Source organism: Durio zibethinus, chromosome 7 (genome assembly GCF_047325235.1).
Source record: "Durio zibethinus cultivar Kanyao isolate XHJ-2024 chromosome 7, ASM4732523v1, whole genome shotgun sequence".
NCBI classification, from domain to species: domain Eukaryota; kingdom Viridiplantae; phylum Streptophyta; class Magnoliopsida; order Malvales; family Malvaceae; genus Durio; species Durio zibethinus.
Genome location: NC_143168.1, coordinates 27281026 through 27294197, shown reverse-complemented (window position 1 = coordinate 27294197; position 13172 = coordinate 27281026). Strand labels below are relative to the sequence as shown.

The 13172-nt window shown below is 34.2% G+C and overlaps 1 protein-coding gene and 1 pseudogene across 1 annotated transcript; one reads left to right on the top strand and one right to left on the bottom strand.

The window, feature by feature from the left end:
• On the top strand, window positions 1-1257 carry LOC111277973 (AP2/ERF and B3 domain-containing transcription factor At1g50680 pseudogene; annotated as a pseudogene).
• Window positions 1258-2433: 1176 nt separating this feature from the next.
• On the bottom strand, window positions 2434-12090 carry LOC111277612 (branched-chain-amino-acid aminotransferase-like protein 1). The gene is made up of 20 exons (XM_089764101.1): window positions 11920-12090; window positions 10732-10830; window positions 9938-10009; window positions 9348-9440; window positions 8927-9064; window positions 8642-8700; window positions 8034-8136; window positions 7337-7525; window positions 7119-7219; window positions 6505-6559; window positions 6255-6341; window positions 6011-6062; window positions 5668-5753; window positions 5416-5469; window positions 4865-4948; window positions 4450-4521; window positions 3798-3878; window positions 3248-3283; window positions 2944-3091; window positions 2434-2705 (listed from the first exon to the last, which is right to left on the bottom strand). Exons 1-19 carry the CDS (start codon window positions 12010-12012, stop codon window positions 2963-2965), a joined length of 1683 nt encoding a protein of 560 aa, XP_089620227.1. The 5' UTR covers window positions 12013-12090; the 3' UTR covers window positions 2434-2705; window positions 2944-2962.
• Between the last annotated feature and the right edge of the window lie 1082 nt (window positions 12091-13172).

Below are 13172 nucleotides of genomic sequence, written 5' to 3'. Positions count from 1 at the left end.
TTCTTAGAGATGATGGAAGAAGAGATGTCAAGTGTGATTTCAAGTGGTGAAGTGAATGCAACTTCAGAAGTTTTGGATTCAATTAGCACTAATCACCCTGCAAACAAACGCCAAAGATGTGGCTGTAATGGTACCTCCTCACAATTCAAAGGCGTTATGCGACAGAAAAATGGACAGTGGGGTGCTCAATTGTATGCTAATCATACTCGAATTTGGCTAGGGACTTTCAAATCTGAAAAAGACGCAGCTATGGCCTATGACAGCGCAGCAATCAAGTTTCGTCCTGGAGACACACATAGGAATTTTCCATGGACTGACGTCACCGTTGAGGAACCAAAATTTCAGAGCCATTACAGTGCTGAAGCTGTCCCGAACATGATAAGGGATGGTTCTTATCAATACAAGTTCTTGGATTTTCTTAAGGCTCGATCTAGAAATGCAAAAGCAGAAATTGATCTCAACTCAGTTGGGACATATAGCAATAAAGGGCTAACTTGCAAACAACTGTTTCAAAAGGAGCTAACACCAACCGATGTTGGTAAGCTGAATAGGCTTGTTATCCCGAAAAAATATGCTGTCAAGTACTTTCCACCAGTATCTGGAAGCAAAAAAGAAAATGATGAGACTGGTGGTAGCATGGCAAATGATGCTGAGTTATTTTTCTATGACAAGTTTATGAGATTATGGAAATTTCGTTATTGCTATTGGAATAGCAGCCAAAGCTTTGTTTTCACCAGGGGTTGGAACCGATTTTTAAAGGAAAAACAACTGAAAGCGAATGATGTGATTTCTTTCTACGTATGTCAGCGTAGAAAGGAAAGGGAGATACATAGATTCTGCATGATCGATGTGAACGAGTTTGGAAATAATAGTGCATTGATTGAGGCAGCCAATTTTCAGGTGGGAAGAGAAGTAGATTTGCAACTTCGGTTGGGACATTGTTATGCCTCTGATGGTCAAAACCACGTCAAACAAGAGAAAGAATTAATGGAAGCATGGCCTAAACAAGGGCAAGTAATGGCAGCAGAAGCAAGACAAGATGTTAATACTGAGGGTTTCAAGCTCTTTGGTATACAAATTAACTAAACCTGAGATCAGTGCTTTTTTTTATCTCTCTTTGCTATATATCTTTCTTTTATGATCAGGATTCTAGCTGATTTGAAAATTACAGTAATGATGGCTTAAGGGTTTTTTCTTTTTTTTTCTTTTTTTTTTCTGCACAATTTGTTTGCTGGAATTTTGGTTTTATGTATCAAACTATCAATGGAAGTTCAATCAGCATTTCTTTTCAACATAATTCTGAACTTTAAAGCATGATGTGATTCCCCTTATACAGTTAAATGTAAGGTAAACCCTTAATATATACTTAAAAGATTTTTTGTCTGAATTTGTGAGGAATAGTTTAAATTGGTGAAGTTCTGTTTTTCGAACTTCCCAAGTTTCTTTCATACATGATTTTATGTGAAATTTACTAGAAATTAGCTAAAGACACTAGAAATGCCATAGATATACATAGCTGGATAATTATGGATCCATATAGGATACTTTTTGCAGCAAATAGAAGCAGGAAAACCTGTAACCTCAAAAACAGCAAAAACCAAGATGAAGAAAAAATAACTTAAGACCTAAGAAACTAAAAGATAAGACAAAAACAATCTAGAAAGTGCCTTCAACCCTTAGAGTTGGCTCAGGATTTCCAGAAGTAGAAAATAATTGTATTGTTTTGTACTTTCCAGTCCTGAAGGAATATATCCATAGCTCCTGACATTTGTGGTTATGATAATAAATCATATCAGCTAAATCTATTTTGACACGTGTGGCTGAGGTTGTATATGACACGTGATCTATGATTATAGTTCTAGCTCCCAGTTTAGATTTCTTGATCCATGCCATCTTCGACCGTGATAAGACTTCTGATGCTTGGAATAATTTGGACAACATACCAATAATAGCTCTCCTTCAGATTCAACCACATAGAAATTGTATAACCATATAGGAGACAAATATGTCTGGTGGCACCACCAGTGGTTTAACGACTTGCTCAAGAAGAGAAAATTATGGAAGAAGATGATCGAACGGCTGACCTTAGCTTTCTTACCTGTATCTATTGTCTAGAGTTTTCGTTTCCAATAATAGCCGTAGCTAGGGGTTTTGGAGTAATTAACTAGTTACTACTTAACTAGGTCATGTTACTCATGTACGTGACAGCCTTGTTCTGATCGCTAAGCCACAGACCCTCAAACCATCAAAAGCCTTCGTCCAACATGAAGACAACCTCTAGTTTTGATCCTCAGGGGCAGAATTATCTCGTAAAGTTAAAGCCAACTGATAAACGTACAGCACCCCAGGGAATACTGTCATATATCTGACTTTGGTAGAAAATTATTGTAACATACATTGAAACACATTATATATGTGAGAAGATCGAGTCAATAAAGGAAATTGTCTCCTTGTAATATATGTGAGTTTGGCATTACTTTCACAATGCCAAAAAACAAAATCCAAATGTATAAGATATCAAAGTAAATATCTTGGAGCATATTGATGATACTATTCATTACAGAGGACTAATGATAATCATTTTAATACTGAACAGCAGTGCTCAAAAATATGTTGGTGCATCCAAAATCTCCATTAATCATGGTTCTGGAAGCAATCCTAACTCGTTTTCGTCTTGAGATGTGCTGCTCCTTGGTAATGATGACCTGGTATGAGGAATTTCCATTAGTTAAACTAGGAGTGAAAATGCCTAGCTTGAGGACAGATTAATTCGAACCAGCTTGTTGTATCAACTTTCAAGAGAAGCAGAAAATAAATGATATTAGGCATTAATATACCCAAAAATAGAAGAATTTAGAAAAGGAACAACCCCATTTTTTAGAATTGACAATTCCAGTTCTCGCTTTAAAGGTTAAGTGGAAAATAATCCAAAAGAGAGCAGACCTCCGTTGAAATATGTTATTCATGTTTCACCATTGGTCGGTATAAGCACTCCTGATTCTTCTGTCAGCACTTTATAAGCATTTTGCAATCTTCGAGTAACAGGCCCCACTTTCCCATCGCCAATGATGCGCCCATCAATTTTCACAACCTGTTAGAAGGATATTCATCAAGTAGTTCGAACAAGGGAATATAAACTAGCCAGCCTGTTTGTTTTATGTGCCAACAGCAAATTGAAAACGCTCTCTTTCTATCTCTCTCAGTTGATTAAGGTTCTGAATTGAATATTTAGAAAGAAGGAACTCACCGGGCTGAGTTCTCCCATTGTTCCAGTAGTCCATACCTGCAGGCCATTCTTTTTCATCATAACTTTAAACACATGTAAAAGGAATATTCACAACCAAGGTACATATATCTTAGAGTCATTTGTAAGCCAAAAATATCCCATCATTACAATTTTAACACAAAGTTTACATGCCATTATCATATTTTAGTTGGCCTCCTGAAACACTCTAAAGATTAACCACTGTAGAAGAAAGTAGCTCTGGGGTCAGAGTGGAACGATATAACTAATAAAAACAACCAGAAAAGCTTCAATAGGAAGGTATCTGGACATAGTTATCATGGTAAACACTTGTCTTATGACAGTAAAACTGTTGATGAACTTCAAAATATGACATAAGGTATACGCAACCCTTCATTATTGTGCAAGCACTAAGGCCTTTTAGTATAGTTCAAAGGAACTTCATCAAGCATATCATTGTAAAATAGAGGAGCAATTAATTTAGAATTTTCAAAGTATTTCTTGAAATGGATTCTATAAAAAAAAAAAAAAAAGAAAAGAAAACACTGGAAACCTCATCTGCTGTATGGAACTCAGATAAGCTAATCCTTCGCTCCACTAGGACAAAATTTTCCTTAATAACAAGCTCCATGACCTGCAATACCAATGACAAGAGCATCACATCAGTTTCAAAAATATAAAATAAAAGTACCGAATAAATAGCTTTAATAACATCCATTAAAAGGAAAAAAAAATTTAATAAGTGTAAGACAAGTTCATTTAATTTCACACACAAACATTTCCTCACAAAAAAATATATTTTTGGATATCTTTTTCAAGTATATGCATAAACGAAGAATATATAATATGTTGTACAAAAACAAGGGAAGAAGTTCTAGTTCTACAAATTTGCATTATTGCATCCTTAATTGCAGGGTAGATTTTAAAGATGCAAATTCATACCATTGCATAATAAAGACTGTAGTTATACCAATATATTGAGCATAGCAGTAATTTCTAGTCACACTTGATTAATAAACTTTTTTTGCTTATTCTGCTACAGGGATGAAGTAGGCAATATGTAATCAAAATTAGTCACGTTCAAATAAGATATTGATCAACTTTTCATGTACCTAAAGTGCTATTTGTTTCCTTGAGATCAGGAAGTTAGAAGTACATTGGCAAAGACACAAATTACAGCTAAAATGAAAGTTTAAGCAACTTACAGTTGCGCGAGTAATCCCAGGAAGACAATAATCAGCATGAGGTGTCAAAACGTGGCCTTTTTTTACCAAAAACTGCAACATGAAACAGAAGAATATTTCTAAGGTAGAGATTTTCAACTTGCAAAGCACATGCATTAGAAAAAACTGTCCTTCTAACAACCAAATGCCATCTGTCAACAGGTAGTAAGATCTAGAAGCCACATGTCCATTTGAACTTTCCATACCAAAGACCAACTACCTGCATATTTACTGCAGTTGTCGAGGTATATAAAAACAATGAGAACGTGAACATGAACAATTAAGTCCACGTGGAGATTATAATGCATCCAATATTAATACTTGGTCATAATGTTCTAAAATTCCTAGTTCACATGTAGATCTAAAATAAGCAATTGCAGCAAAAGCCTAGTCATACAATGTTTGTGGCATTTGTTTCGGATACATAACCATCCTTGTCAAGCATGATTGCATCATCGGCATTTGCATTATTCCCTTCTACCTGCATCAGACAACACAAATCAATTTAAGTCCAAGTCATAGTTCAACAAAAATACATAGCTGGAATTAGTAATACAAACATAACTCTCCACCATAACATAGTTAACATAATGGTCATATCAACCCATCATGGTCTACATCCTTAAGCTGAACAAAACACCAATAACCAAACTTAGAGAAACTGGTGATCAAAAAACTTTTATGTTTCAGAGATTAACAGGTCCACTGCAGCTTTGTGATAAGAAAATCCGCAATTTAATGCAGTTGTTATCTTGCAAAATATAGTTAATCAGTTCATATTAGGGCCCGAAGTATTTCATGACAGTAAAGCCATCAAATCAAGAACTACAATAGCCTGAATTGCATGACAGAAAGAAAATAACCATTCAAATAATGAATTAGATATTAAAACTTTATCTACTCTCAAATTTATCACCAAATCATATCAAAACCTTGGTAGGACAATACCTTTGCTAGTATATTATTCAGAAGATTATTGTGGTGAATCTTTGAGTCCAAATTCTGAAAGGGTTACAAAACAATTCAAAGTCAGCTGGCTCATAGGAAGATAAAATTTCCTAAAGGAAAATATTATTAAATAGAAAAAAACACCCAGCATTTCTTTCTACAATAAGCCACAAGGAGGCCAGGCATATTATGTTCTCTTAAACTTTTCTACAAGTAGCAAACAGTAGTAAGAAAAGAAACCAAGAATCTTACGTTTGGTGAATTACGTCGTGTAGTAGCAGTAACAAGTGTTATACCACTCAAGTTGTCATAAACAGGGGGTTTCCATTCAGGAAGCACTGCATTTTTTTCACAGGAAACATTAGTGTATCACTTGAGAGCCACAAAATTAAAGAAGCAGCTCTATACTCGCAAAAGTAATTTTGCTAATATTATGCAGATGCACTACGACAGAACATTCTAAGTGTGGTATTAATTTGCAGCTAACATCCATGTGTCAATAGAAATAAGAATTCATGAATACTTCTCTAGCATATGAAGGACTTAAAAATCATTTTACCAATCAAAGTGCGACTTTAAAAAAAAATCATTTTACCAATCAAAGTGCAGCCATAACGATTAAATGCAGGGCTCATTCCAGAAGTAACCTGAATAAGATGAGAGTATAGCATATGAAAGAAGAAAATCTTAGGCCAAACAAAGAATTCATGAATGGCAACAACCATAATTTTGCACCATCCCAGTTTTTAGCCCAAAGAGTGCAGTATTTTAGGCATTTCAATGGTTCCTCAAGTATATAGACTATCGAGAGACAGAGAGGAGGTGAAAATGTTTCGTACCTTTTTCCCACGAGTAAGTGTTAATCGAATGTGTGTATTATCAAACATTCCATTGGCATTGAGAGTTCTGAAAATAGCCTCTTTGATCTGCAATAACACAACATGTTACTAAGAATCAACCAATTAACTTCCTTGCAAGTGCAGAGTCAAAAGATGCTTGCACAATCGGTGGCCATCACCCAATGCCTAATACCATGAAACGCTGATATTTTCACAACAAGTGAAATCAAATTCATATTCAGATCCTCACCTCATCACGAGTTGGAACATTGTTGAAAGCCAGAGCCTTTGCAGAATCAAACATCCTTGTGAAATGAACCAAAAGAATAATGCAAGTGATCATCAGGCAATATGAGTGAGGACTGATATAGTTTTGAAGTTTGCATATGTGTCATTCACTCATCTTTCGCCATACAATCACACATAAGGAAATGAATGGGTCAAAAATATGCATATTTTTGTTTTTGCTTGAAAATGTGCTGATAAAATAATATATTACTGCACTTCCCACTAAAAGGAATTCAGAATCTCATAATACCTACTAAAAGAAACTCAAGTGAGCATGATAACTACTTGTTTCACAAAACACTCAAGAGCAAGAACAACAGCAAAGAAAGAGTATTAAGGCTATAATAGACCTATAACCAGCATGATATACTATGTATTTCTAAGTGTTATTTATAAAAGTTGCAGAATTTAGAATGTACACTTCTCTGTTAGTATAACTAGTCAAATCAGGGGAAAGCACCACTGGCACATCATGCAAGGATATTTTGAACAACTAAGATGCACAAATCATATGAAAGTACACAGCAGTCAAAACCCACAGCCTTTTGTAATCTTTTGTAATTTATTTTAACCAACCTATCTAAATGCTCTTCGAGCTTAAATATCTTTCCACTGTAAACTCGAAGTCCTTCCCACACACCATCACCGCCTTGAACGATTGAATCAAACACTGAAACCTGGTACACATGCCACAAATTAAGAATGAGAAACCTAATGCACTTATGCATTAATGCTCATAAGGGAATGCTCAAGTAACTGAATAAGAGATCTAGAATGGTTCCAGGATTAAGGACCTTTGCACTCTTGCGAGGTACAATCTCATCACCAACCCAAGCAAGCAGCTTTGCATTTTCAGGAACTGGAATATCAGGAACAGGTAAGGGGGACGTTAGAAGGGATGATGTCTGCCTCACATGGCGCCTAAGCATGTTATAGATAGGTAGACTTTGCTCTAACAAGTCATAAAATGAGAAAGGAAATGCCTGCAAGCAGATATCAACACTTCATCAATGATTCCAATATTTCAGCTTGTAATGAACTCCAAATTTTTTGAAGTAAAAAAGCATGAACTCTCATTATGGAGATGAAGATTATAGACAGATTAGTTTGCTAGACAAAAAACAAAAACATTTGTATTATAGCTTATTTTCCAAAGACAAAGGCCAACTATACTATAAAAAAACCACCAATTTACTTCTCTCAGCCTTTTAAATAAGCTTTGCGATAATTGTTTCTTTCATAAATAATCTATTTTCAGCTTACGGAGACTTGAAATAACTCATCAGGTATAGCACTATTACTGACAAAAGAGCCAAGGCTGTAGGCCTATGCTTGTCAACTAAACATAAATGCAATTAACGTTGGATTGAACTGTGAATAAGGAAGTTAAAAAGGAAACTTCAAATGTAAGATGACTCTACAGATTTAGTTAAGCCAGCAACTAATTTACAGTTCATAATTCAAAATGAAAATAATGAACAGGTGACATACCCTAGGGTACTTTCTTGTGGGTGTGAAACATGTTGATTTATGCACACTTTTATACCACCATGGAGCCCAAATACCATCTATCGGCTTAGGACCGGCTTCCCATCTGATCCAATTCAGACCACATAGCTGTCATGATAATGAAATTACTGTTCTAGTAGACGAGACTATGTGTAAAATAATATCTTTGCACATTATGTATGGGAGGTGACTGCATCAAACAGTTATTCTGGTAGAACTGGATGAGTTTCCAAAGAATATTAAGTAGGGACACACATGAAAGAGAAAGACATGGTGAATAAGAAAAGAGATAGCAAGTGGTCAGGATAAGGTAGAGTAATTATTGACTATTTGACAAGAAGGCAGCCCAAAACAAAGTTGCTCGAGGCTGGGCGGGCGACTACAAAGAAATGTTCATCCATGAAGAAGTTTAGAACATATTTGACTAAACAATCTGGTCAGTCCGCAGAAGATTTATTGAGCTAAACTAAGCCATCGTTTTACCAGCTCATCAAGACTGCCATGAATGAGAAAGTTAATAAAATGAGCTGCAGGCAGAGCCAATAAATAGATTTATATGTTTTAACTTGTAAAAAAAATTTTCTACATGCCTGAGCATCGCATCTTGAAAAGGAATATTTAAATCTTCACAAAGACCACGTAAAGTAGCCTGCACATAAATAAGATGAATAAATACAAAAAACATATGTAGCAATTGTAAAATTAAATGAATTGTGGAATTAAACATAAGAATGATCCAAGATAAACCAACTATCAGATTTCAAGGTTTGACAAAACAAATAGCTCAATACATGTAAGATTTCACATGCAGTATGATAATGGGCTTTACATAGAGTGAGGAATTCCAGGTTAACTTATTAGAAAAGATCTACGACCTCAGGATTTTGTTGAAGATCTGCTGCATCAATGACAGGTGGGGGTTTTCCCAATGCACAAAGCTCACTGTATATGGAAACTAGTTCTCCCAAACCTAACTCAAGAAAGGATGGAGGCACAACCTTGTCAAAGGATGGCTGACAAGAGAATAAACAAAACACAGAAAATATCAGTGAATGATGTCAGAGATAACGAAAGGTAGAACATTAAGCACTAAGCCTTAAAATATCAATCTTGCCAGTGTATAAGCTCTCAAGAACATAAAATTTTCATTGCCTTTATACAGGCTAACACATGAAACCCTAAACTATTCATTCTAAACAACGCAATTTACTATTTACCTACACGATTTCCTTTAGTTTACTGGTAAGATTCTATCTAAGTGAAGTGAGATGAAAGTTGTATTCTCAAACAGCTTACCAGTATATCCAGAGGATTTCGTATCAATATAAAGTGCTTTCCTTTTTGGAACAAGTCATTTGGCAAACCTGGTACCCGTTGCTTTGCTATATGCTGTATGTAAAGAGAGGGAAATTAATTTATAAATTATCAACTCAAAAATAAAATTTTGTACCTATGATAACCTAGAAGTAAATCTCAGAATCTACCGATGCTTTCCACATTATGGGTTTCCCTCCATCTTAATGGAATTTGAATATCTAAGGAAAAAGCCAAAGTTGATACAAATCCAATGAAACCTTCTTTCATTGAAATTTGACATGCTTCTGTATGTAAAACATACTTAGAATGGAGTCAGACTTTTTTATCTATAATGCACAGTTGAGACATTGATTAGAACAGCACAAAGTAATATAACTTAAGACTATAAAATAAAGTAATATAACCTAAGAAATTAACTCCATTAGAATCGATATATTACCAAAGGAACAAAAACGTTTCTAGCATAGCACACTTTAATTGGAAAGAAAATTTCTCCAAGCATGGAGTATATGTTTAATATGTTTTCCTAAACTTATGCTTGGTAGATGGAAAAACTTGTAGAATATTACCTTACAAAACCGATACTTCTTTCCTCCTGGACTATAAATGATCTCTTTCACAACTTTATTACCATTGCATTCCTATTCCAAAAATATATATACATGAGGGAGATGCCAATAACAAGTGAAAGAAAGCACAAAACCATTGAGGGAAACCAGAAACAGAAGAGAAAAGACATTGTTTAAATTGAAAGGATCAGACATACGAAAGACAGAAAACTATATGTGTCCCAAGAATAAAGATAAAAATAATCAAGTATTCTGCACAGTTACAGAGTAATTGGAGCAAACGAAATAATCCATTTTCAGCATCTTTAACTACCATTCAGACCTTCCAGTTGCCATGTTCTTGTTTCTGACCTAAACAGAGATACGATAGTGAGTTGGATTGACAGCAGCATCCTCTATTTCCAGAAAAGATCATTTCTATGGTACTAGAGTTGGCCATGTGACTCAAACACTTCAGTCATTTAATGTTGGGCACCATGTTAAGGCGCTGCAACATAATCTCATGTTGATTTGCTTTCTTTCCTTCCATAATTAGATGTTTGCCCCATAACAATATCAATAAAATTATTCAGAGAGGTAAGATTAAAAGCTATTTGGTCTTTAGCACACAATCAAAGCCAACATATCCTAGGAATTTTAATCACATAAACTAAGGCATAACATCTCTGTTTTAACAAAATAAAGATAGTGTTCCTATAAAGTGAAAAATTTAGAATCTATCTCTATTTTTCCATCTTAAAATGTAAGGAAAGAAGCAAAACGGAGAAAACATTTGTTAAGCTTATGTGACGCACCATCTTAGATAGAACATCTTCACGGTAGGGCCTTTTAACACCAGTCACCTGAAGAAAAGTTCCATAGAGGGGCTCGTCCAGCACTTCTACATCATCCCTCTAAGCATAGCAGAAAATGAAACCATTATTAAGCAAATATAACCAAAGAAAGAGGCAAACATCTACCTTTGCCAAACTGAGAAACTTGTTTACAAAATTATGGCTTCATCATCAGCCAGCATTGTCCCCAGAGTACACTTATGGACTTAACCCAGCTTTGATATTCATATGCATATTTTATAGTTACTGAAAAAAAACGGACCTTTTAATGCTCAATAAGTTTCTTAAAAGTTATAGCTCAGAGCCTCAGATCATAAGATAGGAAACCGACTAGTTCAACTAAATACAAGTTCACGCTAACATACAGATTTTAGTAGTTCCTCTCTATTCTGATAATGGTCAATATTATCCCATTTTCACATTTTGAAAACAGAAGAATGCAAATCCAAGAACCACTTGGATCATTATCCAGTCGCATTCTTATCAAACCATGAAGTAGAGCACAGCAATTTAAAAAATAATAATAATAATAATAATAAAAAGCTTGAAGATACGGTGATCCAGAAGTTAAAATCATGATCAATTACAATAAGCCACCCAACAACTGAGATCTGCACAGTCCAAAACTAAAGCTTCTAATTCCTAAAACAAACATCCATTTCACTATTGGTTCAACTTCCTCAGCAACCAATCAAACAATAAAACTAATGGGTTAATTACAATGGGATCAGTAGGTCCATTTGATCAGCAACCCGCATATCAGAAAACAAGATTCAAATTCTACTTTCTTCTTTTTTTTGTTATTCCTCGACTGTATCAGAAACCAGTCAGATTAACAGAAGTAGAACACCGCCAAAATTATGGATTAGCTACAATTTGATCAAGGTTCAATCTTCTTAATAAACCAAATGTTAAAAGATAAAATAGTCAAATTTTACTTTCATCTTCTTCATTCTTTCCCAATTTTCTCGGCAAAGTCATGGGGTACTTATAATTCAATCAAAAGCTCCATTTTCAAAACAAACCCACATATTATATCACAAACAAGATTCAGAATATAGTTTTCATCTTCTTCATTTCTCTCTCAACTTTCCCAGCTATCAATCAAGGAACCCAGGATTTTTTTTTTTTTTAAAGGGTTGGTGTTACCTGAGAAAAAGAGTACATGAGGCTAGTACTGAGTGATCTTGGAGCAGACCATGAATGGATAACCACTATTTCTTCTTGCTTTTGATCTGCCATTTTCTGTTAGATATGGCTTAGTACAGCAATCAATTATGTAAGAACTGAAGCCAGAGAGTGAAAGACACAACGACAATCGAAATTCGAAACAGAGAAGATTCGTTTTTAATGGTGCTGAGAGACAACTGTCCTGGTAGTGGGCGCTGCAGCCAGCTACAGTGAATATTGGTTAAGTTAAAAAGAACCTCGCTTTTGGTGAAAAAAGAAAATGACAGTGCATGAAGCTGGAAAATAATGGCAGTTAAAACATACGAATCCCATGCAGTCATGTAATTAATGTATAGATTTGTATTTTGAATAAGATTTTATTTATTTATTTTTCTAAGCAAATTTAAAATACATAAATTGTTCATATTTTAAAACGATGTAATAATTTAAAAATAATGACTGTCGGAAGCATATTGGAGATAATTCTAATAAAAAATTACCAATTCAACTTTCAATTGAATTCAAATAAAAAATTTTTACATCAAAAAAAATGATTTTTATCAATTAAATTAATCTCTTAATAAATAAGATTTTATCTTATCTTATAGTAATAAATCATAAATTTAATATTATTTACCTAGCGTATAAGTTATGCTTAGACACATTTTCTTAAGATAAAATCGCTGTTTCAATGATTTACTAATGTTGTTAGTAAAAAATGATTGTATAATAAATGTTAGAATTAAGAGTGTAATCAAATTGAATCAAGTTGATACAATGAAAAGTTCGAGTTCGAATTCGAGCTCGACTCTCAATTTGTAACTTAAACTCGAATGAATTTTATTTTCCTAACTCAAGTTTGATTCGTGATGAAAATCGAGTTATTCGAGCTCACTCGATTAAATTCGATTAATATGTAAAAATAAACTCGATTCTTATACTCGATAAGAGTTCGATTATTTGTACTCACACTCAAACTCGAATTCGAGATATTTTATTAATTAAAATAATAAAAATATATTTAAATATAAAAATTTGATTAAGCTCGTGAACTACTCAAATCGGGTATAAGAATATTCGAACTCGACTCGATCGATGAATCGAGCTATTCGAGCTCGACTCAATAATAATCGAACCGAATTCGAGTTTTATTTGAATCGAACTCGAATAACTTACGAGTACTAATATATCATTTACACGCCTAATTAAAATATTTTATATTTTTATCAAAA